The sequence below is a fragment of the Molothrus ater genome, chromosome 10, assembly GCF_012460135.2.
Source record: "Molothrus ater isolate BHLD 08-10-18 breed brown headed cowbird chromosome 10, BPBGC_Mater_1.1, whole genome shotgun sequence".
In the NCBI taxonomy this organism is placed as follows: Eukaryota; Metazoa; Chordata; class Aves; order Passeriformes; family Icteridae; genus Molothrus; species Molothrus ater.
In genome coordinates, this window is record NC_050487.2 from 25,320,010 (window position 1) to 25,346,192 (window position 26,183).

A 26,183-nucleotide genomic window follows, 5' to 3' on the forward strand; every position below is an offset into this window, starting at 1 on the left:
GGGACCTGTGCTCACCACAGCCCCCGAAGCCACGTGAGGTTCAGATCACTCTGAAGCAGCAGGTTTGGGAACACAGCAGCCCCCACCCCGAGAGACCTGGTATGGGGCTGGGCCAAGCTCAGCGGGGCAGTGCCAGAGGCAGCACCGGGAGCAGCTCTGGGACACCACTGGGATAGCACCAGGTCAGCACGGGGACAGCACTGGGACAGCACGAGGACATTGCTGGGACAGCACTGGGATAGCACTGGGACAGCACTGGGACAGCACTGGGACAGCACGAGGACATTGCTGGGATAGCACGGGGGCAGCACCAGGATAGGACTGGGATAGGACTGGGATAGCACGGGGACAGCACCACAGGTAGCACTGGGGACAGCACTGGGGACAGCACTGGGGACAGCACTGGGGACAGCACTGGGGACAGCACCAGAGGCAGCACGGGGACACCCGAGCCCCCTGCCCCTCCTGCTGTCTGACACTTTCCCCAGCACAGGGCTGGCAGTGGCCACGTGGTGGCCTGGCCACAGTGACGGTGGCCTCGGCGCATCTGCAGCTCCCACAGAATTTGCATTTGACATCCATCCCCCCATTGTTCAGACATCTTTATCTCAGCTTTCAGGAAACGCGGATGACTCATCTATCGGAACATCTGACGAAGCTAACGTAATTTCAAAAACGAGTTCTACTTCGGCTTATTTTTCCAAGAAAAAGAAAGAAGAAAATATGTTTCAAAATTATGGTAAAAATCAAATTTCTGTTGCAAACCAGTTTCCTGATTTAGGAACTCGAGCTTATTTTTGCTGTAGACAGTCTAACAGGCTTTTAGGCATCCAAATTTAGGAAAAAAATCCTACGGCATTTAAACAAGGCAGAGCCAGAGCTGGAGCTGACTCAGCCGCTCCAGCGCATAATTTGAATACACTACATAATCATTCTTGGTTTAAAATTATCCTCCTAATATCTGAGAGCCAGATTATCCCACACACGTTCATCTTGATTCACGCGCTCCCCTAGGCCAGCCCCGCAGGTTCCATTAGCGCTAATTAGGCAGCAGGATGATAACATCTCGCCGGGGCTGTCCCAGCCCTGACCTCCTGCAGCACCTCAGAGGTCACAGCCACGGGCCTGGCTGCCTTTGGCTCCCCACGCTCCCAATCACCACGGGCCAGCGGCTGCTGGTTCTGCTCAGGTAAGGAGGAGCTGCCAGGTGCACCCACGGGACGTGTTTGCAACCAGAGACGGTGCCCAGAGCCCAGTGCCACTGCTCCCACACAGCACAGCAGGGCACCTCGCGAGGCAACACTGCTCTCCTTGCGCTAGCCCTGCACAGAGTTTGTGCCTTCATTTCACAGGAGGGGGAAATAGTAATTTGAAAAAAAAGCGCTTTACCCAAGCTGCAAGTTTCACTTCTGGCATCTATTTTTGCCTCCTCCCGGCAGGGCAGGGCCACGGAGCCTGGCTGCGGCGGCTGCGCTGTCCCTGCGCCCACAGAGGACACCTGGGCCAGGGCCAGAGCCGAAGGGCACTGCACTGCACAGGGTCCCTCCGAGGATCTGCTCCGCCTGCTTCTGTTCCAGGAATAGCCCAGCACACAGGCCAGCTCCAGCTCGGAGCAGTCCTGCCCAGGGCTGCAGCTCTGCAGCACTCACACCTGCCTGACGTCAGCTCACACAGCAGTCACTCCTAAGGCACACCAAGCCTCGGAGCGACACAGCACAGCCTCGCACAGCGGGCTGGGCTGGCAGGGACCTCAAAGGTCACCTCACTTCAACTCTGCCAACATGCAGGAGTTTGTAGAGAAAAATTCACTGACTAAGTATCTGTCTTATGTTCAAGAGATAATGCAAGAATAGCTGTATAATTAATACTAATACTATATACATTAATAAGAAATCAAATATTTTAACATTAAGGTCAATTTTTCAGCGTGCTGCTATTTTAGTAAAGAACAAGGACATTACATCCATATTGAATTACTGAAAAATTAAAAATTACTTCTGAATGTCCTAACCAAAAATCTTTTTTAATCTGCACTAAAGTATTGACTGACCTTATAAGGTCCAGACAGAGCTGGTGCAGCATCTCCCTAAATTGCTTCTGCAGAACATCTAAAGTTTGGGATATTGCAGACAAGGTAACTCAATGACTAGAGCTGGTTGAAATTGGCGCACACCAAAACTGACACAGAGCTGAAACAAAACCAAAACTGAGCAATGGCTTCAGCAATGGGGATTGGACTGGGAATTCCCCAAAGGGGGATATTCCATTTGCAGTTTCCCCAAGGTATTCCCGTGCATGGTCCAGCTGCTTAACCCACCACCCTGCCCAGGGCTGGGAGCCGCTGGCAGCCGCAGGCGCCGGGCCCACGCCGGGCCACCACGGGATCCTGCCCTGCATCCCCGGGAGCCTCTCCAGCACACAGCAGCTCAGCCACTGGCAAACCTTTCAGCATGAGCACAAGTAAACAGCTCTGGTCAGCAGTGTATTTTTAAACAGCAGATTCTTTCCCAGCTCCCGGCTCGGCCCCTGCGCTGACTCCACAGGGCAGCAGCACACTCCTTTCCGAGGAGCCGCAGCAACGCTGTAACGTTACCCACGGTTATCACCCACGGACCTTGCAGTGCTTGGCAAAGGTCAGCCTCAGCTCCTGCATTAAAAAGGGAAGCGAAGAGCCCTGCTGACGGCAGCAGAAGGGCCAGCCATGCTGCCGGGGCTGGGGAAAGCAGGCCAGGCCAGGCTCCATCCCCTTACACAGACACCAGCTCACGCTGCTGCCTGGCTCCAGCACCAGCAGCACCGCCGTCCAGCGCTGAGATTTTAAGGCACTTCCAGCGACCGCTGACATCATGTCCGGGTCACTCTAGTGGCTGCTTTCCAGCCTTTTGGCAGATCCTCGCCATGAGCAGCAAGGCCAGCGGGGTCAGGCCGCGGTGGCCAGACACACGTTGCTGGGAAACCAAGCCGGGGACACTGCGGGTGCTGCTGCACCAGCAAACCCACGGTGGCAGTCACAGCCCCTCGCTCAGGAACGGCTGAGAGGCTCCGGGGCCAGGCCTGTGCTCCGGCAGCACCGCCATGCCCACGGTGACACCACGCAGCCACTGACGGCCGCGCCGACACGCGCTGGCACCGCGGGGCTGGGACTCCCCACTGGCAGCCCTGGCTCTGCTCCTACCTCCAGCACGTGCTTAATGCATAAAAACATCTTATTTCCACATTTTAAAATTAATACCCTGCACTCATTGTAATTGCTGTATTTAAAAATAAATTGAACAACAGAGGAACAAACCCTTTCAGTATCTGCAAGTTAAGCCATGGCTGGTAGTGATGGAGCATTTATTTCAGGCCGGAGAGCACTGTAGAGCTCTACCCTGTCCCCTGAGCAGAGACAAGACACACGGGGAAGCTCGGCACGCTGAGGATCTACAGAGACCTGCTGCAAGCCACTTCCTGCCCCGCTCGCTGCGCCGGGCCTGGCTGAGCCACGAGCTGCTCGAGCTGCCCAGCCCAGCTCCCTCCCAGCACAGCCCTGCCAGCAGCCAGCCCCTCCTGGGGTCGGGCCCAGGGAGAGAAAATCACACCGGAGAAAAAACTGACAGACAAATTTCTGCTTCCCGAGTTTTGATTCTTTCATGACTCCGCTAGATTAATTCTGTACTGTTTGTGGTATTTTATATGTTAGGTTACTCAAATCATGAAAAACCAAGGGAAGGAGCTGGGACCTGCACATTTAACACCTATCACTGACACAGCAGCTACAGTGAAACAACAGCCCTGTATTTACAGCACCTAGATGGGATGTGCCTCCTGGAAACCCTCTCTGCTCCTGCCATGCTTACACGTCTAGAGGCACCTTGCCTTATGCTAAGTGCTGTCCTTCCCTTAAGCAAGTGCACTCGGGAAAAAGATGGGATAACCACACCAGTGCCAACCACAGAAAGGCAAGCAGGGTGCTCACAGACACCCAAATAACCCAGGGAGGAAAACACTCTTCTAAGGTTCACCATCAGCTGTCCAGGGACACCAACAACCCGCTGGTAGTTACGAGATGGAAACAAATCCTCATATTGCTTACGTGGTTTGTGCTATTAAAAACAAAGAATCCTCACAGTGACTTTGCTGTTTCTACGTGAAGTGCCCTTTATTCCAGCTACAGGCAGGGAATAATTTGGAGGCGAAGAATGAGCCCCTGTAGCCATACTGAGGATTTGAGCCCGCCAGATGTATTTTCCCTTCGTTCCCTATATCCTTCCCCTTCCCCTGAGAAAAGCAGCAACACAAATCGACAAGCATCAATAAAATAAAAGCAGCAAAACACCCCACTGCTGGCAGCCAGCACTTGCTCCTGTTCGGCTGCAGGATTTCTCTGGCTACAACTGCTTCTTTCATTAACCATTTATCCTTGAAAATAATATAATATTTACTCACTTTCAATGAGTCAAAGCAGGCGATTACGCGTCCGTTTTCAACTTGGCAGCTTTTCGATGGGTGTGCAAATTTACATTCCGTGTCTGGTCGCGAGCAAGTCCCCCTTTGGAACTCCCTACACACTTCCAGCGTTAGCCATTTTGTGTCCCGGATCGGTGTGACGCTAACAGCCATCTTTAGATTTTACAGGTAGTTAAAATTTCCAATAAAAATGGGCAAAGGGGTAGCTGAACTGATAAACTGGAAATTACGAAAGTGCCACCTCCAGAGCACTTTTTTCCCCCGCTCCCTATTTTAAAACAAGTGCGTGTAAAACCGGGTGGCTGCAATCCCGAGGAAGAGCTGTGTCACCAGAGTTGGGAGCGTGGCACCGTTAGCGGGGCTGGGGAGGCCGGGCCGGCAGCGGGAGCGGCTGCGGGAGGGAGCGTGGCCGGGACTAGCCCCGCGCAGCGCTCAGCATCCCGTCCTGAGTGCGGCCGCCGCAAGCATGGGCACGTGGCGGGCTCTGGCAGCGGCTCCCGAGCTGCTCCCGGGGACGGCGGCGGGCAGGTGCCTCCAGGCAGCGGGCTCGCAGCGGGCTCTGCGGTGCAATCGGGATCGATTAGTTTGGCATAGACAGATGCAGCAGTTTAGAGCAACGACCGACACCGGGTTTAGGCTGGGCTTTTTCTCCTCCTCTCCTTGGCTTTCGGGCAGCAGAGATCTGACCTTCGCGGCACACTTTAGTGCACAGTGCAGCGGCGGCGGGGGAGCGGCGCCGGACCCTCCTCCCGGCGGGCGCGGGGCTGGCAGCGGCGGAGCGCTGTCGTCGCAGTCTAGCTGGCAGCAAGCAAGGCAAAAGCAGCGGCTGCTCTAGAAGCGGTCCCAAGCAGCAGCGACGTCAGGAAAGGCACTTCTTAGTACCAACCTGTGGAGAGAAGAGACACGTTACGAGCGGGCGGCGCGGGCGCCCCGCGAGCCGCCGCCCCGCGCAGGGCACTCACGGCTGCGGGCGGCGGGGCCGCGTCCCCGCGCGGGGCCGGGCGGCAGCACCGCCGCGGGCCAATCGCGGCGAGCGTTGCAGCGACACTCCGGGCAGGGAGCCAATGGCGGGGGCCGTCTTATGAAAGGTCGCGCCTGTCAGACGCCGGCCGCGCCGCGCTGCCCCGAGCGCGCCCGCCGGGGGCCGCGCGTGCGGCCCGGCGGTACCGGCGAGCGGAGCCGGCCGGGAACGGCACCGGGAACGGCACCGGCAGCGCCCGCCGGCCCTCCGAGCGCCTCGGGCCCGGCGCCGCCTGACCGCCCGCCGCGGCTCCCCGGAGCGCGGAACGCTGCGGCCGAACGGGACCGGCACCGCCCCGTCGGCCCGCCCGGCGTGAGCGCGGACCGAGACACGCTGACCCCGGAGCGGCTCGGCCCCGGCGGCGCCCGCCCGCCCGCTCGGACACGGCCCGCGGCCCCGGGGGACAGCGGCCCTGGCCGCCGGGAGCAGCGCTGTAGCCGCACCGCGCCGCGGGAGCGCCTCCGGCCGCCGCCGCAAAGCCGCCCGGTAGCAGGGCAAACATCACCGGGATGCCCCGCGGGCTGCAAGGGTTTCCCTGCACGCCGCCGCTCACATGCCCAGCTCTGCCACAGAAGCCTGGTGCCACCTGCAAATGCCAATCCACTGTAATGAACTACAGCTCCTGTCCCACCTGAGGATCGCAGTGCTCAGAGGACGGAGCAGAGCGGGGACCCTGGTGGCACTGCCTGGGACACACTAACAGCACCAGCCACGGGGATTCTGCCAGCACTGCAGCCCCAGCAGCATCCTCCGCCTGTGCTGAGGGGAAGGCTAGCCCCATCCCCGTCTTCCTAAAGATGCTGCTTCATCATTTTCCCATTTCCCACTGCCCTCCACTGCAGGTCACACACAGCCCCCAGAATCACACCCTGGGAAGCGATGCTGTCAGCGTGCATGCAAACCAACAGATGAGAAAAAGCTACAGTCTTCTTCTAGGGACATAGTGATCAGAACAACCAACTCCAGGGGAAGGAAAACACACCTAACAGAGCTAATGAGATTACAACAGGCACCATGTGTTCTTTGCCAGGACACTTGAAATCATGCCACGTTTTTAATCCCTGCTAGCAAGAGACAAACAACGACATAATTACTTGCAAGCACAGGTTAACAACTAAGTGTCTTTGTGGTAAACACAGATATTCATTTGCTTCAACTGCCTGAAACTGTGAAGTTTGGGGTCGTCCTGCACCACCAGTCACTACTCCTCAGTGCTCAGGATATTGAATTCATAGGTCTTGAAAACTTGTTCTGTAACAAATGTCCAGGCAAACCAGTTTGGTTCTTGCACTTGTGCCACACTTCCCAGCCATGACAGATTAGCACCAAGAGATCTGCAAGCAGAGAATGTGCTGCTGGGGCGGTGTGCCAGCAGATCCAGCAGATCCACCTGGCCTCCCTGCAGCCTCGTGCAGGAATACCAGCACATCAGAGTGCTTCTGGAAGCCTAAACACAACCCCCAGCCTTCAGTCAAGGTGCCCTGCAACCTGTCCTCCACAGCCAAGAGCTGGATCTGTGTCCTCCCACCATCACTCCTGCACTGCACAAAATGACTTGTGTTATTTTGTTAGGAACATCTGTTCCCTGTGAGACCCTCAGGACAGGGTGCTGCCAATGCCAGCAAGAAGGGCTGTACCACAAAGCTGTGGAACAGCTCTAAGCAGGGTTTTCTCCTGTTCATCAGCTTGGTAACCAATCCATACCAAGCATTGATTTTTCCAAACACCAAGAAGAGTTAGAGCAGCAAATTGATGCATTTTATATGCTAAAGCCAATGCAAGTTAAAGGCCACGTTTTCCAAACAAGATATTTCACTCTCATTACAGAAGTAGTCATCCCTAACAAGAAAGGAAAGTGAGCATGAAGGCAGCACCCAAAATGAAAACAGATGAAAATTAGCTTTTGTGCTCTCATGTACTGACAGGAGAAATATCCCTGGTAAGGCTCCCCAAACTGTGTTTAACTCCCAGGTTTGTAATAAGTTTTCTGTTAGGATTTGGACAATCACCCACCACTCAGAGAGAATTCCTGCTCCTGCTGAGGTCAGTGACACACTTGTGACTGCACTAATTCCACCCTTCCTTCTTCAGGCTGCCACCCACAAAAAGAAAAGCATTACTCCAAGGAGCTGGTGCCTCGAAGGTAAATCTTCAGAACACAAAGAAATACTAGATTTATATATTGTATGAACAGTTGCTTGAAGAAAAAGTGTTTTGTCATAGTTTGTTGTCTACCTGAAAACAGCCAGAAATGTCAGCTTTAAAAATAGCTTTGAGCAGAAATAAAGCATGACGTCAGACCAGAGGTTTATCTTCCATATCCACTAAATAAAGGAAGATGTTAGCATAGAATTAGCTTTTTTTATCTGCATAAACTATTTTCCCATCACTTGGAAATTCTCTTGTGATACTCACTCAGTCACTAAGGAGTCCCCAGCAAGCTCCACATGCTAGGAGATACACTGTCTGCAAAACCCAGCTGATACATGTGCTGTCTCCTTGGGGCTGTCCCTGATAAGATGGGAATGACTGTAACAAATCCAGAGGGACAACCATAGGGACAGGACTGGAAAAGGATTGAACTTCTTATTTTTCATTCAATTAAAACTGATTTAGGGGTCGATGGTTTCTGGACCCCACCTAGCAGAGCAGTCACTACTAAAGACTCTTGTGATCCACAGGTGGGTTTTAAATTTCACCTTTTGAAATCTGGAAGCATTTGCCACTTGTCTTGGGAATATTGCAACATTGGTTTGGCCAAGGCAGAACCTTGCCTTGACTGAATATCGAGCTACAAGGATTGAAAGCAAATTAAAAAGTGATTCTCAGAAGAGACAGAAGAGAGAATAACACTGAGGAGTCATTCCTTAGGAGGGTAACAGAGATGACTTAGTTGTCTCCTGAGCTGGGTCAATGAAAATGATTAAGAAACAGCCTCACAAATCAATGGAAAGGTTACCTGGAAATGTCCAAGAAAGTGAATCTGACACAGAAGAGACTCCTGTTACTTCCCCTTATTGCTATTAAGACATGTGCAGACAGATTAACAATGCATTTTCCCCTCTCATTACAGCCTTTGACACAAAAATAAGGTAACTCCCTGCACTGAGAATCGCTCCCAAAGAGGCGTTGTTTTCACTGCTCCTGTAACTGGGGTTGCTGGACATCCCTGTTTATCTCAATTCACACGTGTCTCTCAAAGAAAGATGTAAAAAGCTGGGGAGGCAAGAAGCCCAGCACTAAAGGAGAAGATGGCAGGGAAGAATGCTATTTTTATGCTTAGAGAAAGTGGAAGCTGAAAACACCAGTCTCAATGACATGAGAACTGTCAGCAAGAACAGATAATTACACAACGTGAATTCATCCTCATGACAATGACTCTAATGAGATAGGAAATGGAAAAAAATCAATATTCTATTTACACTGACAGGGCAGTCTCAAAGCTTGAAATTGCCAAATGGCTGTATTTTAAATCAAGGAACACAAAATTACTGACTCCTTACAGTATTTTCAAAACACCTCTGCCAAACTCCAAGTTTACCAATAACATATCTCAATATAAAATTTGGAAGAGATACAGCAATTACTCCATGGCACAATTGAGGGATATAATTATAGCACTGTCACAAAATTAAGCTGAAACAATGAGCTAATTAACATCTTGTCACATAACAGTATAGGACTGGATAAAGGAAAATATTCTTTAGTAGACTGCAGCTGAAGATTGTCTCACACTCTGGGCTGCACCCGCTGCTCCCATAGGACAGCACAGAAGTGGAAGCTGCTTCCCGTTACAAATGTGTACTTTTGTGTATTTCAGGAAAACACGGGAGTGCAGAGGCAGGAGCAGAGAGCAGCCAGCCCTAGAGCAGGACTGCCAGGGCACTGTAGCCTGGGCTGGGTTTCCCAGCTCCCCAGCCCAGCAGCCTGGGACTGGGCGCCTGGTAAAACTGCAAGCACATGTTGGCTTTGAGCTACTAAGTGCCACACCAGATTAGTAAAAAAACTGCCAACACTGCTTCTGTGACGCAGATATTTTGCATGACATACATAGTTTTAGTACTACTACTACTGCTAGTAGTAGTGTTTTAAAGGTTTTTTTCTGTACTGTTTTAGCTCTGACAGACTTTCCTGGTGCAACCTCCCACTGACTTCAGTGGCTCCTCCAGCACATCCCCATCAGACATGGTTTTATCTTGAGTCTATTTCACAGTTTCTGAAACTGTTTTAGCAGTACCACCTAACTGTGACATTCCATCTGAATTTAACACACCCAAGTGTACTCGGTTCATGAAAACTTGATAAATAATGAACAAAGAGGCAACATGTTGTACACTACGTGGCCCAGCCACATGCAGAAGTCAGGTATTGCCCCAAGATTTCCATCCCTAATCAAAATGTGAGCCAATTGCCACCAGCAGGGCACGGGCACTGACATACAAATCCCACAGCCCAATCCTCTCTTACTTCAGATTACAGTAATGCTATTTTCAAGTCAGAAAGCTACACTGCAAATTCCATAAACCCTCTTACCTTTAAGGAGCAGACAGTTACGGATTAACTGCTCTTGCTGTAATTTTAAAAATATTAAAGTCAAGAAACCTGTCTGCTGATTTTTTTAAATAACCTGGGCTATATATCAACCCCTGTTACAAAATCTGAGACTTCAGGGACACACGGGATTCGCAGTTTGACAGCGTTAGCTGGATGTGTATTTATTTATGAGCAAGAACAGGCACAGGCCAGGCCCTGTCTCTGCACGAGGATGGGGCACACAAGCTGTTATTCTGTTCTTGCAACTTTAAGTCAGGGACACAAAATGGGCAAGGACTACTCTGCCTTTAATCCACTTTTCATCAATTTATGTATTACAAAGCATTTACATATCCATCCCCACCCACCACTGAAGTCACAAATACCGCTTCTGGTAATAAAAACATATTTGCACTGTAATTCCCTTGCCATAACATTCACATAATGTATTTTAGAAATGGGAAGTTCTGTATTATCCTGGCACAGGGGGATTCCTACCATAAAAGAAGTGACATTGCCCAAGCAAGCCTAAAAAGAAGTTGTTTATCTTTAAAAATAACAGTAATCTAGTGATTTAAGTTAAAATTCCAAGAAGTAACAAACTGAATTGAAAAAAACAAACCCTGCTTTATTAAAGTCAGATTCATTTTCTTGTTCTAATACTAATTTTAAACATGTTTCTGTACAAAGGCTTTTGAGAGGCCATAATAAATCAACTACGCACCCTTCCCAAAAATACAAGCTATTTATTAATCCGACTCTTGCACATTTTGTTTGATTAACTGCAAGTGTACACAGGCCAAGCAAGGCAGGAGAGCAGCAGGATGACCACGGCAGCGGGGTCAGCGCAGGAGCAGCCCCCCAGCCCTGGCGCCTCCCCAGGCAGCCCAGCGTGGATGAACAGAGCACAGCTCCTGTAAAACCCTCGCTGCTCTGCACCCTGCAGGTGTGACTCAGGCTCACTAGGAACACAAAATTACCGACTGGAATTTTGCTCACGCCTGTCTCGGTGGCAGCGGCTGTGGGGTGTTGTCCTCAAGAACAGCCACATGGCAAACCCCAGGATGAGTCCCACAGCCCGGATTCAGAGCCAGGAGGCACCTGCAGCAGCAGCAGCAAAGAGGCAGAAACCGTCCCATAGGGACAGGTGACTTCCAGCTGCACGTGCATGTATGAATTTATATAAACCATATATATTTATATATGGATGATTAGCATCATCCACAAGAAGAATCCCTACAGGAAAAAAAGAAAGCCACATCCATGACTCAGCAAGGGAAGGAGCCGCTTCCCTCTGACACCAAATTCAGCCGATGCTGATGGTTTCAGCAGAAGTGACCCGGAGAAGCTCTCACTGGTGAGAGGTGCAGCAGACACCAACCCCGGCTTCCCACGGGTCTGATGCCTGAACATCTCCAGCACAGCAAGGGGAAACAGCAGCACCTCAGTGCTGCTCAGGTCCCACTTCCCTTGCTCGTGCAGCTGCCATGTGGCCCTGCTGCAAAGGGTGGCTTTTCCTTCCCCAGAGACAGCTGGGTAAAGCAGTGGGCAAAAGGATTCCTGAGGGACCACTGCAGACAGCACCTGACGGATCAGGACATACACATGGTCACTACTAACATTAATAATTTATTAATAGTACCACTTCCTCCAGACAATAAGCTCCTCCCCTTGGCCTCACTAACTCATCCCTGGCTGGGCCACTCCTCCTACCTTTGCCCACATCAAAAACTCCAGATTTCAAAGTTCTTGCCCGCTCACATGACAACCACTTTGTTAGGACAATAATTTTGAGTCAGGTGTCTGGATGCAGCTACCACATCCCTGCACACATCAAATTAACCAGCGAGATTAAATCTGAACCTAATTACCAGGAATAGAACAGGCCATTCGTGTCACATGGTCCATGCTGACGCGTGGTCCTGCTCCTGGTGACAATGCCAGCAGCTCTCCTGGCCCTGAGGACACATGGAGCACAGTGGGGCACGATTCCATGGGGGATGCCTTGTTGCTCTCTGCTCTCTGCCTAACAGGCACGCTCCCAGGCAGGCCCATCATGAGATTGCTTCATCTTGCATCTGCCTTGAGGGCAACCGAAAAGGGATGTGAGTCCAGCTCATGAGGAACTCATTACACTGAGCTCTGCTTGCAGCAGCCCTTAGAACTGGTCACTTCAGCTCAGCCATGGCGAGCTATGGCAATGCAGGGACAATCACAAACCAAAATTACCTGGGAATGAGGGACAGCAGAGCAGTTCAGGTTGGACTGAAGGACTGCTGCCCGAGTGGCAAACCAGCGCCCTGGCTCTGCAGCATGGCCAAGCAGTGCCAGGCACGGCACCCCTGAGGAAGGACCAGGAGTCCCACACCTCTGAAACCACGCCAGCATCACCGAGGGGCAGCACTGCCACACTGGGAACACCTGGAGCAGGGAGGCACTGCCAGCTCAGTGCGACACTGCCCGACTCGGCCACCAACAGGAACCACGGCAAGGACAGTCCTGAAAACACTCCAGCATCTGCTGTGAGACAGGAGACACAGCCGACTGCATTTGCATTCACAGCTGTCTGTTTCTCAGGGAATCTCAGATCCAAAATAGAGCACTTTGCTTTGATTCATTCTGGCCTTACATTTAATTTATGTTTATATTCACATCCTTCCAGGATGAGACAAACTTGTACAACTTCTCAGAAAATACAATGAATCTATGTAATTTATTTAATTAGTTACATAAGAATCTAAACCACAGAGAATGGGATTTTTAATTCTCTCTGCCCTGTCACCACCTGAGGTATCAGAGATGACTGTTATACACTAAATATAAAATGATTTTTCCATACACAGCAAAACTAAACAAGTTTAGGAGACGCTTTCCTTGACTTAATAGAGATCCTTACATATACAATGCTCAGCAGCACAGACACACTTACTGATGTGACCAGTTTTGGATCATGACCAATCTCACGCAAACTAAACAAATACATACGTCTTTGGATATCAAGCAAAAGCTCTAAATTAGTCACTGGTATTAAAAAGAAGTAATAAAAACTGCATGACTTTTATTTTAGGAAATAAGTGGAAAATATCTGTGAGACAAGTTTTTAATCAGTATTTGCTTTAGTATATTGTTACGCTGGTTCATTTTGAATTATGACATGTACCCAGCTAACAACAACCATGAGAAACAGGCCTCTAAGAGCCCCTGTTCAGAACAGCCTCTCTGCACACAAGCCCAGCCAGCAGAGCTCCCACCACACAGGGGACAAGTCACAAAGGGGCTCCTGAGCCCAGGGCTGGTCCCTGCGCAGCACAGCAGGGCCATTGACACTGTCCCTTAGGGCTTCTCACACCCTGGAATACTCTGGAATGCTCTATCCTCTGCTTACCTTCTCCCCAATGTGTCCCTTTTCCATTGACACAGCAAGCTATCCAAGTTAAACCCAATGAAGGCGTTTTGGAAAAACCTCAAAAGATCACTGTTTTCCTTGTATTGTCCTTCCTACCTCTAAAAGCCATTTTAAAACACCAAGAATGAAAGTTTAAATTTCTACTCTTACACAAAAAACAAAAACGGGGATATTGGAAAACAGAAACAAGGATATTTGGAAAACAGCTTCTGAAATAACTTAAGAAAACCTAGCTTTTATAAAAATGGTGATTAAAGGCAGAAGTTGTAGAATGCTTAGAAGTTGTAGAAAACAAACCAAATCCAAAGCAATAATTTTGTCAGTCATGCAGAAAAATTAGTGAAAGAAGTTCAAATGCTTATATTTCTGTTCCACCATTAGCTGTACTTAATTATAAGAATTGAACAGAGCTGTGTCTACTTTTCACAACAAAAATCCCATTATTAAAGATTTATTTATTGAATATATTTGCGCATAAATACAGGAGCTCAATAAAACGCTGATAAGCAGCAAACAAGGTATCTGCCCAGGGACTTCCTTCCCAAGCAGCCTGCAAAGCTCCAGCAGCACAGCAAGTGCCCACACTCCCAAAACAACATTTTAAACTGCTACACATCAAAAAGCTGAAAAATACATAATTACATTATCAGGATCACGGACTCACCACCTTTGATTTTTCACTGCTTGAAAGAAGGCTCAAAGTCCACAGAAGTTGTGCCTACGTTTGGAGCATGGAAGGATTCATGACCCAGGTAAAGAGTACCAGGCTTCACTGAAAACCAGAGGCGGGCACATGAAGTCAAGAACGCTGCCCAGGCACTAATAAACTCTTCCACACACTAAAATCAACATTTTTGTTCGGATTTTATTCCAAGCTTTGGAGAGCCACAGAAGAAAAAAGGGAGAGTTTATTTCTGCCCAGCAAGCCCTGCCGTGTTTATCGGGAGCTTCCTTCCGCGGGAGCCAGAGGCACAGGCAGCGCTGAAACACCGGCGAGCGCGGCCCTGGGGAGCAGCGAGGAAGAGGAAGGGCGGGTGGCCCTGGCAGCACCCGACAACTCCTTTATATGGCCAATCCAGGCCCGCTGCTGTGCCTTCAGCTTGGCACCCTGCTCGGAAAGCCTGACCCAGCCCGGCCGCTCCTCCAAGGCTCCGCAGCTCGGCTAAGAGCAGAGCCAAGGGACACGGCAAACGCGGCGCGCTCCCACGGCAGCGCACTCACATCGAAAGGCAAAGCTCACCTCCTCGAGCGCCGGGCACCGTCACTGCAGTGCAGACAGCGCCGCTGCAGCGCCACGGCTCCAGCGGCCTCGGCAGCACATCCCGGGGGCTCCGGCCGCCCGTCCCGGCCGGCCCGGGCAGCGCGGCTCTCGCAGCGCGCTCACGGCGGCGCCCAGGGCCCCGCGGGGCTGAGCCGGGCACCTCCGACTGCTCTCCCTTTTTTAGAAGGCAAAAATTCCAATTAACTCCTCTGGAAGCAGGATTGGGCCGGGAGCCCAAAAATGCTCTGGGTTCCCAAGTCCTTACTCACTGCTCGCAGTTGCCTGGCTGGCCCGGGACACAGCCACGCAGCAGGAATGCGCGGAGCTGCTGCGGGAGGGTTTGGGAGCCCGGGCCCAGCCTGCTCTGCAGCCTGTGCCCAGCCCCGCCAGGGCTGTACGTGCTGCAGCAAATACCAGCCATGTACGGTACAAACGCTGCCCTCGGCCTGCCGGGCCACCCGGAGCGGGAATGCAGATGCCATCAGCCGCCTCCTGTGCAGGCTCTGCAGGCAGACCCGAACCCACAGCCGCCCCAGGCGGGACACGCTATTTATAATGCTTTCAACATTTCACTTTTCTCTGCAAATAATACCTGCTCCAAGTTCAAGTCCAAGGCATATTTTGCCTTGCCAGATGATCTGAGGCCGTCTCATGACTTATTACATTGTTATCGCTGCTAAGCTGAGCAAACAGGGCTGCTAAGTCTATTAATCTTCTGAAACACGAAGTCTGAAACTGCAGAAACAAAACATCTCACTACAAGATACATAAAATGTGCTATAGAGAGATAAGGGGGGAATTCAGTGCACGCTCTGTTAAGTTTTTTCAGTGCCACTGCAAGCAAGACTGACGCACTTTTGCAAGAGCCGACTCTGGATGTAACACCAACAAGTTACATAAGGGAAAAGAAATTCCTTTTACAAGAGCAGCCTGCCCCAGGGCGGACAGCGAGGTACACTTCCCACAGGAAAACCTGGGCACTCAGCAGGCGCTGGGACTGCCACCTGTACATTCTCAAGAAGGACTGATAAAAGGAGCCCAGCCCAGCCAGGCTAGCCACGGCGGGCTGTGCAGGAGCTCTGAAACACGCCCAGTCCTTTGGCGTTTACAGCAACCTATCTAGTACTTACTGCTTTTTATTCTGCAGAAATCCACTCCATTCAGCTATTCATATACACCTTGCATATTTATGTACCAAAATATTTTTCTGAGAAAACAAGTATTTGGCCTATTTGCCCAAAGCAAAGGGAGCACACAGGAGTCATACATTTTATCACAGTGCTCAGATCAGAGCAGCTCCAGGAGGTAGTGAGGCTTTGGAAGGACAGACAGACCCAAGCCGAGCTGGCCCATTCCCCAGGCTGGGCTAATGCTGGTCGTGCACTTGCCTTATGGGAATTATAATCTGGCTACACAAAACTCAGGCCCAGCTGCATTTTCCTCGGGCCTGGCTGCTTCAGTTTCCCTGTACAACCTGTACATTCAAACCAAAATGAACTTAAGCTGCAGGATTTTGCACCCTCTTGACAGAAGTGCTGTCAGCTTACACACCGCTGCTGCTCTTACTAATTTGTACCAACAGCAATTTTACCTCCAAAATTTCAAGCTTAATCAAGATGAATTGTGAGAACTTGAATCAGATTTTACTAAAGACAGATTATACCTATTGCAAGCTTTTTTTTTTCTTCCCAGCTACTTGGAACAAAGATATTTTGGATAAAAATATTCTTCTATAACAATTACATGCACATAATCTGAAACATGGACTGTTTCACAGGGTAGAAGTTGACAAAGTGGACATTAAAAAAATTAATTGACCCCTTAGGAAAAGCAATTCTTCTGATAGATAGTGGGACTTCACCCTGAGGTCAGCACACATCAAACCCAGCCCCCAAACTGCCAGTGGACATAGGAAACCTCGTATCTGTCAGCCTGCCCAGCTCAGGGTGCTGCTGTCGCTCTCCTGCTGCTGCCTCTGAAACTACTGAACAGACTTCAGAGCATCTTCAGAACAGCAGAACCTACTGCTGGTCTTGAATGCACAGAGCAGGGCAAACCAACATTTGTCTCTGGCCTTTTACTCCGAGCAAGGTACTGACTAAGGACACTGCCCCTGCACAGACTGCTGAAGGGAGAGTGGGCTCCAGCATCCCCACAGGAGCCACACAAAGCCTCCACCTCACAACTCGGTACGTTACCTGTACTTGCTCATCTTAGGATGTACTGAAGTTTCACCACAACTACAACACGGTTTTAATAGTCCCTTCTCTTTCCTTGTTAATTGCTGGGAACTCTCTTTGACACTAATGGAATTGCAATTGCACATATTCACAGCAGAGCAGGCTCCAAATGTCACTGAGGACAGCACTCGAACATATTTACATGTTTATTCTTTTGGCAAATAGCTATGGGGTAGGAGGAAAGAAACATTGTTTACTTTGCTGCATAACTTGAGAAACTAAGTTTACAGTATATAATTGTTAAAAAAAATTAAATTTAAAAATAATAATCATAGGCAACTGCTCTAATCCTTAAAGCACACAAACAGTGGAGACCACAAGTCATGCAAGGGAAGGGAGAGCCCCTGTGTAGGGCTGAGCACAGCAGGACACAGTGAAGTGAAGGAATTCCCAGGGAAGCAATTGAACTCTGCCAGATCCTCCCTCTCCCTTCCCTCCGGACAGGAGTAGTAGCAGGAATTTGCTGATAAACTCATAGTTGCAAAAATCACCCTTGGCATGAACATAAATCATAAGGAATGGGAACAGAACTGTTCCTGCAGTTTTACCTTAAGGAGCTGGCCTTAGCTAACATGCTGTTTACAGCATTCCCATCGAAAATATGCCTTAGGAAAACACACATTGAGCCTTTGAAAGTAACGGAGTTACCACAAGGCCTTTTACAGCCCAACACGCATGACTTCCTCAGTGTCAGAAAATGATGTCTGCAGATTATCCACCAGCTCCTGAGCAGGAATCATCCACTATTTAGGAATCAAGAGGTGCTGAGGCTCATGCCCCTAATTACAGGCATCCCTTTGTCACTACCACCTCCCCACTGACACTGAAGCAGCAGAATAAAACAAGTACTCAAAGGACATAAAAACAGGGAGGGAAGCCTATGATTTAATCTGCACTGACCATCAGATCTTCACCTACACCACATGTGTAAGAACCTTCCTGTGGCCACGGAAACCCCTCTGGACAGTGAGGTGAAACCATGTGGCTTTTACAGCCTGTCTGCTCTGGGCAGCCAAAGCGTGGCCCAGCAGGGCAGCAGCCTCCCACGGCCAGGGCGGGCTCCAGTGTTTGCTGGCACCCATCTCCACCTCCTGGACATCACCCTTAGACTGCAGGATTCCAGCAGCGGCAGCTCGAGGACAGGGAAGTCAGAGCAGCACCTGCTGCAGGGATGGAGCAGGACACGGCTGGCACATCGCACCAAGGCCACGGAATGGGGCATTCACCTGCCCTGCACAGAGCCCTCAGAGGACAGACTGCAGGAGTGCATTTCAGACCCTCCTACCCGGGGGAACCAGGCTGGAGGCAGCTGTGGGATACACCCCAGCTGGCTACTGCCCATGCCTGCTTTCAGCCCAGAGCAGAGAGACACCCAACACCTCTGGTTCCTGCAGTGGCACATCCCAGCCTTCCACATGCAGCAGTCCTGTCACCATTGCAGGGAGCACGGGGTTACCAAGCCTTTCATTTCTTCCTCTTTTATCTACTTTAAATTATCATAATACTGCTGTATGCCAGTGGGCCTGCCCGGGGTCAGTGTCACATGCAGCCAGCCCGAGGGAAGCCTGCAACCTCTCCTCAGCTCTCACCCCAAATTTCCCCTGCAGCAACAAGTGCCATCGGTTAATTATTCATTATGCAAATCATTTCCTTGTCACTTTGGAATATGTCGTCGTTTCATTAGAACCCCTTCTCCACCCCTTCTCCGTAGTGCCAAAAAAAAATACAACCCAGTTAAGTTATTCACCATTACTATTCATTACTTCCATCCCTCTTTCCCGTTACATCCCTTCCCTGAACCTACTCTCTTGCACTTCATTATCTCTGTCACCCCTGTCCTGATTCTCCCGTTCTCTGGGGCATATATTCCCCACCTCAAAAAAATCACCAAAAGAAATTATTTCTTTCTAAAACAAACAACCACATCTTTTTCCAAGACAACCATTTTACACAAACATCCCTGCATTTACCTCTTCCACTATGCCAGCGTCTTAACAAACTGACTTGCTTGCACCTGCAAACCAAAGTTCGGAAATCAAGAACTTTCTCCAAAAATGAAACAAAAAGCTCTCTTTCCCTCACGCTACCGCGGCGGCTGCCGGGGCCAGGCCGTGCGGGGAGTGCGCACGGGGCGCTGCCGCCCGCCCCGCCGTGTGCTGCTCCCGCCCCGCCGGGCTCCCCGCCGGCCTCGGACACCGCACCGCGGTACCGGCGCCGCCGGCACCCACCGCCCGCCGGGCAGCCCCGACGCACGGCCGAGGCCCGGCCCGGCGCTGCGGAGCCGCCGCTCGCCCCGCGGCCGGGCGGCTCCGGGCTCCGAGCTCCGGGCGGGGACCCGCGTGGGGAGCCCCGCGCCGGGCGCTGCCGCAGGGACGCGCGGGCAGCGGGGCCGCGCCCCGGCCCCTGGCGGAGGACGGTCGCTGTCCCCGGCCCGCCGAGCGCAGCGACGCTGCCCCGCTCCCCGCGGAGCCCGGCGAGCCCCCCTTCCCGCGGAGCCGCCCCGCAGGGCCGCCGCCCGCCTCCCCCCGCCGCGGGGCCCGGCCTCGCCGCCGCACTCACCCGGGCCTGCCGGCGGGGCCCTGCCGGCGCGGCCCGCCCGGCTCAGCGGCTCATGCTGACGGTGCCGCCGGCGCGGCGGGCGGAGGCAGCGGCGGCCCGGGCTCCCCGCGCCAGCCCCGGGCCCGCTTCCGCCGCCGCCCCCGCCCCGCCCGGAAGCGCCACCCGGCCCCGGCCCCGCCGGCAGCCCCAGGCCCGCGGGGCGCCCGGCCCGGCCCCGGCCCGGCCGCGCTCACCTAATCCCGGTGCGGCCTCCGCGCTCCGGGCGCCGCGGGAGCGAGGGGAAGGCGCGGAGCGGGGCGGCGGCGCGGCGGGCTGCCCTCCCCCGGGGCCGCCCTCCCTCATCCTCCCCGCGGCGGAGCGGCCGGCGCCTCATGAGTCACCGAGCCCGGGCCCGCACACGTGCCCGGCCCCGCCGCCTCCGGCCGGGGGAGGCACGGCAGGGGCGGCCTGGGGGCGGGCGGCGCTGCCCGGGCCCGGCCGTGTCCGCAGAGCGCCCGGCGCGATGGCTCCGCACCCCCCCAAGGCCGTTCCTGAGGACACGATCCTCTAAGGATCTGCTTCCCAAGGCAGGCAGAAGCACCCTGCTCTCCTCCCGGCTCCCGCTCTTCCTTCATCTCGGCGAGAGCAGCCGTTGCAGAGCGGCGGTTCCGCCGGCTGCTGCGGGGGCTGGCAGGGCTCGCCCGGCACCCACCATCAGCAGCTCAGCGCTCCCGGCCCTCCGCAGCAGCGGCAGCAGCCCACCGCCGAGCCAACAGGTCCGCTCTGCCCCGGCACAGGGCACGTGTCGGTGCTGCCGTGTGGGTGACACCGACTGCAGAGTGCAGAAAAGGACACGCAGTCGTCTAGATTAGCCAGAGGGGTATCGGTGTGCCCCCTGCCAGGACACGCACACAGGGCCATGTGCGAAGGGCTCGTCAAACCCCGGAGGTGCTAACCACAGTTTAGGAAAGACAAACAAACTGAAAGGAGACCCGGAAAGAGACAGAGACAAGGAAAGAGACAAGGAAAGAGACAAAGAGTTTCTCTCCAGTGTCATATAGTGTTAAACATCTTTTAACACAGACACATGAGCAGAGGGTTATGTTTTGTGAGATGAAGTAATGACAAATAATTCCTTTCTTTACTTTGAGAGACAGATTTGGTTACCTGGTCTCAAGATCTAACTCCAGCTGCTTCCTTCATCAGGCTTTTTGTTCTATTTGACAGCCTGGAGGAGATAGAATTAACTTTGCTTTTCTTGTGCTCTAATCACCCCTGCAAGGAGCAGGCAGCACTTTGGAAACAGAATGGGTTCAGTGAGCATCCCTCCTCAGAGCTGCCCAGCCTGGGGAGCATCCAGGTGTGCCACATGCCCGAGGGCACTGGCTGGGAGAGCTTTCTGATACCTGCTGGTTAGCTCTGATGGCTTTTTGCTAGAAACAGGAGACTGAAAGGACAAAGAAGCATTCCATTTTCTCTCAGAAAAATGTCGTGTTCTTACACTTGTGTTTCAATGAAGTTTAATCCAGAGCAGAACAAAATCCATGACAACTGGTATGCCACGGTATTTGATATTTACCCGCCTCACTGTGGGGCAGTGCAGGTGTCCCTGGCTGCACAGCCCGATGGGCCCTGGGAGTGAACATTGTACTGGGCCATTTGTGCTCTTCCTGTTCCTGTTCAAGCACAAAGAGCTCCCTGGGCCGTTTCCTCCCTGAGAACCGACATCACCGCGCTGGGCGTTTTCAAAGCACTCGTTCTGGTCACAAAGTTTCTGTACAAACTCCTCCCTGCCCAAATTCTTCTTAAATAATGGCTTGGGACAGTGTCTTGGTGCTGGGAGACTGGAGCAGTGTGCTGGGCACAGTGAAGGCATTTCTCACTGTATCCTGAAAAGTGAATGCATTCCATTCACATCGGTCTGTGCAGGTTACAGGGGATCAAACCCTAGAGCATGGATGTCAGGCACAAGCTCTGTCATAACAAAATGTACAGGCAGGGCAGGGTAAAGAGAAAACCGAGAGGAAATTTCAGATCCAGGGGTCTCCCAGGTCATCATCCAATACCAACAAAAATCACCACCTGTGATTACAACAGACTAATTGTCTTACAGCAAAGATAAAGAAATATGTCATTGCACACTCAGCATTGTGTGCCTCTCAGCCCAGAAGACAAATCAGTACTCGAGGATGAAGAGAAACACTGTGTGCTAAGAAAGTTTTTTGAGGGATACTTTGTGGTTTAGAGTCCCTTTTTGCTAACACAAGGGGAGCAAGAAAGAGGAGCTCTCCCGGCTGAGTCAGTGCAGCCCTGGTGCTGTTGAGGTGCGAGGCTGGCCTGTGAAATTGGTGCCAAGGTGCCTGCCCTTCCCTCTGAGCCTGGCAGGCAGCAGGGCCAGTGGTCACTCGGACGTGCACTGGGACCAGTGTGTCCCAGAGCCTGACACGAGGGTGCCTGTGGCATCCTCCTCACAGCTGCACCTCGAGCAGAATAGAAACACTTCCTCACTGCAGGGTTCCCACCTGTCAGGAGCACGGGGGGCTCCGTACCTGGCCTCACACACAGACAGAAACCACCTGAGCTCCAAGTGTGTCCTGTGTCTTCATTTTATCTCACCAAATAGCTGCCATACAGCAGTCACTAAATCAACCTACACTCTGATCTTCCTTCCCTCCTTGAGCCTTTATTAAAGGCAGACACAGAGTTGCTTCAAACCTGGACTGAACACGACTGCAACCCTGGAGAAGCCGTTTGCTTCCTGATGCCCTTATTTGTGCAACACTGGTGAAGCTCAAGTTCCCCAAAAAGGTCTGACACAAGCTCCAGTGCTGCTGCCACAGAAGGCCCTGCTGCCTCCCTGCTCTTCCGGAGCCCGCTCCCGCCGCTGTGCACAGAGCACGCTTCCCGCCAGGCCAGAGCACATTTGTTTCTGTTTTAATGAGCTCATCTGCATTTCTGTAAAGATAACACACAAATTTCTGACTTGGCCCTTAACACTGTTTTGTCCTTTTGTTTTAAAGCCTCCTGCAACTACTGTGTGATAGTATTTTTGTTGAGAGCAGTAAGATACTAATAATCTCTCCTAGTCTACAAGCATACAAATGAGAAAAATCCACAGTGCAATTCCTAGCAAATAATTGTGATACACATTATAGCTTTTGCACTAATTGTGATACACATTATAGCTTTTGCACTTTCTGCAGAGGCAATTTCTTTCCTTCCATGCAGCTCATGCTGGAGCCCCTCCAGCAGCACCTGTTTGCCTCCCCAGCCCATGGGAGCAGTGTGGGTGCTCAGCCCCGTGGCTGCTGTGTGCAGTCCAACATGGTGTTTGGTCACAGAAAACTGGCGGGAGGTTCAGCAGCAGCAGCGGATTTCACAGTAGGAAGCTGAGGGTCGCTCTCAGAGGATTAATGTCATTTCAGTCTCCCATGTGCTTAACCAACAGCCCCCCAGAGTGCCAGAGCAGGGCTGAGGAGCTCCAGGGATGGACACCCACACCCATGTGGAGGGCCAGCACTCGGCCCCGCTGGGAAATGCACCCAAAGTGCATGGAGCACAGCCATGGCGGGGTGCCTCACCAGCCCTGTGTCCGCTCTACTGCCAGAACACAACAGATCTTAAACCAGCTGGGAAATGCACCCAAAGTGCATGGAGCACAGCCATGGCGGGGTGCCTCACCAGCCCTGTGTCCACTCTATCCCCAGAACACAACAGATCTTAAACCAGCTGGGAAATGCACCCAAAGTGGAGCACAGCCATGGCGGGGTGCCTCACCAGCCCTGTGTCCCCTCTACTGCCAGAACACAACAGATCTTAAACCAGCTGGGAAATGCACCCAAAGTGCTTGGAGCACAGCCATGGCGGGGTGCCTCACCAGCCCTGTGGCCGCTCTATCCCCAGAACACAACAGATCTTAAACCAGCTGGGAAATGCACCCAAAGTGCATGGAGCACAGCCATGGCAGGGTGCCTCACCAGCCCTGTGGCCGCTCTATCCCCAGAACACAACAGATCTTAAACCAGCTCACAGGGCTCCTGTAAGCATGTGAGAACCTCTCTCAACTTTTCCAGCACAGTAAGCACCACAGGTGTTGAATGGATAAAACCGTAGTAAAAGCAGGAGAAAGAGAGGACGCACATGCTAGCGCCATGGCAGTGGCTCCCGCGCCGTGCTTGCTCCACGTGTCCCTGGGAGCAGGCTGGTGCTCACTCAGGGTGCAGCTCCTCCACTCCTCCACACACAGGGGTCCCAGTGGACCCCCAGCACACACCACGGAGGGCCTATGGTGGGTCTGACTGCAACTTTTAATGCTCTTCAGAACCACAGAGTTTTGTTACTCATGCCTTGCATAAAAACATCTTGCATTTAGTGTTCATTTCTCTAATAAATTATTCAAAGCTTCACTAACTCAAGATAGTGAGGCGCGTATGCGAAAGCAGCACAGTGAAAGCCGACAACGGACCCGTCCGGCTTTGTGAACAACTCACCGTCCGTCCCCGCTGGCCGCAGTGTCTGCTGCGCTGGGCGGGCTGGCGAGCCCCGCGCCGGGGCAGCGGCTCGGTGCCACCGGGGCTGCTGCTGGGTGCTGCTCCGGGCACAGCAGCGCTGCTGGCACAGCCACCGCCCCCGGGCTGCGGGGCCAATGACAGCCAGCAGCTCTCTGCGGTGAGAGCCTGGCCTGGGGAAGCGGTGACAGGCCGGAGAATGACACTTACCAAACCTAGGGGGCCGAGGAGTGAAGTGAGCCCTTCCTGCAGCGCTAACCACGGCCACGGGCTGGGCTTTGCACATGTATTTTCTTAAGGAAGCAAAAGTCACTTTCTGCTAGCAGAAAAGGCCACGGCAGAGGAAGTGCTTTGCATGGCGCTGCAGCCCAGCTCGCTGACGGGAGCTCACGCCCGTCGGGGACACGGACACGCGGTCGCAGTCTCCCTGTGCCCCATTAATCTGCCCGCTGGCAGCTGCTGGGGGAAGCGGGCTCGGGCCGCTGACACGGGCCATGGCCCGCGCTCCCTGGAAATGGGGCAATGCCTGGGGCGGTGCCCAGGGCTCCTTCCTGCTGCAAGCCGCAGATAACGGCTGCCCGGCCTCGCCAGCCAGGGGTTTGCAGAGCCATTTTTGCTCTTTCTGCGGGGGTTACCACCAGCTCCAGGCTTCCGAAGGCAGCTGCCTTCCACCCAAAGCTCTGCTGCACTCAGGGCCAGCTAGAAATGTCCCTTGCTCAGAGCAGGGGGAAAATGCCATGGTGCCCCACCTTCACTGGCCATGCCAGCTTTGGGACACCGTGCAGTGGCTCCTGCCCAGCAGTGTCCATGGTGGGCAAGGGGCGTGTGGCAGTGCTGCAGGGGAAGGGCCGTGTGGCTCCGCTCGGCTGTGCCAGCTGTGCCAGCTGTACCGTGCACCCAGAGCTGGGGGCTTGTACCCACAGCCCCCGTGCCAGCAGCGGAGCCGCCTCTCCGGACCCGGGCCCTGCAGCGCCCGAGCTCGGGGCGAGCTGCAGGTGCAGCTGGAGGTGCAGCACGTGGCTGAGCAGCCTGGAAGCGCTGCTGAGGGACCCTGCAGCCAGCACGGCCATGCGCAGGATTTCCTGTCATTTCTTTCTGCTCCTCCACCGGTGTCCCCCTCTGCTCCTGCCCTGCAGAGTGCTGCTGGGTTCACCATCCCACCCTATAGATATTGCAGGAGTTGAGGGAACAGCTCTCCATGAGTCCCTGAGCCTGGCTCATGGCATGTACCAGCCAGCCACAGCCTGGCACAGCCCCAGCTTGGCCACAGCACTGGCAGCAGAGTGGGGGGAGCAGGTCTCTGTGTCTGCACAGCTTCCCCACTGAGGCTGCCCCAAGAACTGCCTTGTGACAAAGACAGGTCCTGAGTCCTGATTTCAATCACTAATAAATAATAAAATCAATTACAATGACAAATACAATAGTCACCCGAGAAACATCCATTCCCATTACAGAATTTTCTGTGTTTTGTCAGGGATAGGGATGCTCTGCATTAGGGGTCTCTTCCCATCCTGAAGCCTTTTCCAAGCAGAGCGCAGGCACCTTGGTCCCTTCTCTGGGATTCCCAGAGATTCCGTAGCTTGGTCAGAGTAAACCCCCCAATAAGGGTGAAAGGTACCCAGAAATTTCACCCAGAGAGAGGCAACAGATAAAATTTCCCATGGGTGTTAGCTGTCTGTGCAGAAACCCAACATCCTCAAGGCCTCCATCAGAAAAGAGGCCTCCATGGAGAGGGGCCCATGTCTAATCTGAAATTCTTGGCTGAAATGACAGATTTTCTCCTTTCTCCTGATACAGCTGTGGCACTGCCAGGCACGGTGAGCTAGCAAACAGCCCCATTTAATCTGACGTGATTCCCCGGGCTACAAACAGAGAGCAGAGCCCACCCGCCTTCCCTGTGGTGTCAGACATGCAGCAGGGGGAGTCTTCATGCTCTGCTGAGTGAGTAAAACTGCTCACTGAATACTCACCACAGACACACTTGTTGGCATTGGTTCTGAATTGAGCTAAAATGTGTCATCAGCCCCAGACTGTGCAGGGTGAGCAGTGCTGGTGGCACAGATGACAGAACTGCCCAGCTTTTTTCTTTTTTTTTTTGTTATTATTCTTGAGGAGTCCAAAGCCTGAAGTTTTTCTTAGGCTGCAATTATTAAAATAATGAATTCCTTCAGAAAGGCAGCAAGGCCAGCCCATGTCATGGTGCTGCTGAAGGGGTTTATGTTCCCAG

The 26,183-nt window shown here is 52.7% G+C and overlaps 1 protein-coding gene across 7 annotated transcripts in view; it reads right to left on the reverse strand.

The window, feature by feature from the left end:
* Window positions 1-19,839, reverse strand: part of MBNL1 (muscleblind like splicing regulator 1) — a 60,788-nt gene extending 40,949 nt beyond the window's left edge. Inside the window, exons 1-2 of one of the 7 annotated variants that reach the window (XM_036388469.2) lie at window positions 19,703-19,839; window positions 4,429-5,335 (exon numbers count right to left, since the gene is read on the reverse strand). In XM_036388469.2, the coding sequence (XP_036244362.1) occupies window positions 4,429-4,602 (174 nt within the window). In that variant the 5' untranslated portion in view covers window positions 4,603-5,335; window positions 19,703-19,839. Of the gene's footprint in view, window positions 1-4,428; window positions 5,336-19,469; window positions 19,553-19,702 lie in introns of those variants that run through there. The other 6 variants (XM_036388463.2, XM_036388465.2, XM_036388470.2 and 3 more) reach the window with 6 other exon arrangements.
* Between the last annotated feature and the right edge of the window lie 6,344 nt (window positions 19,840-26,183).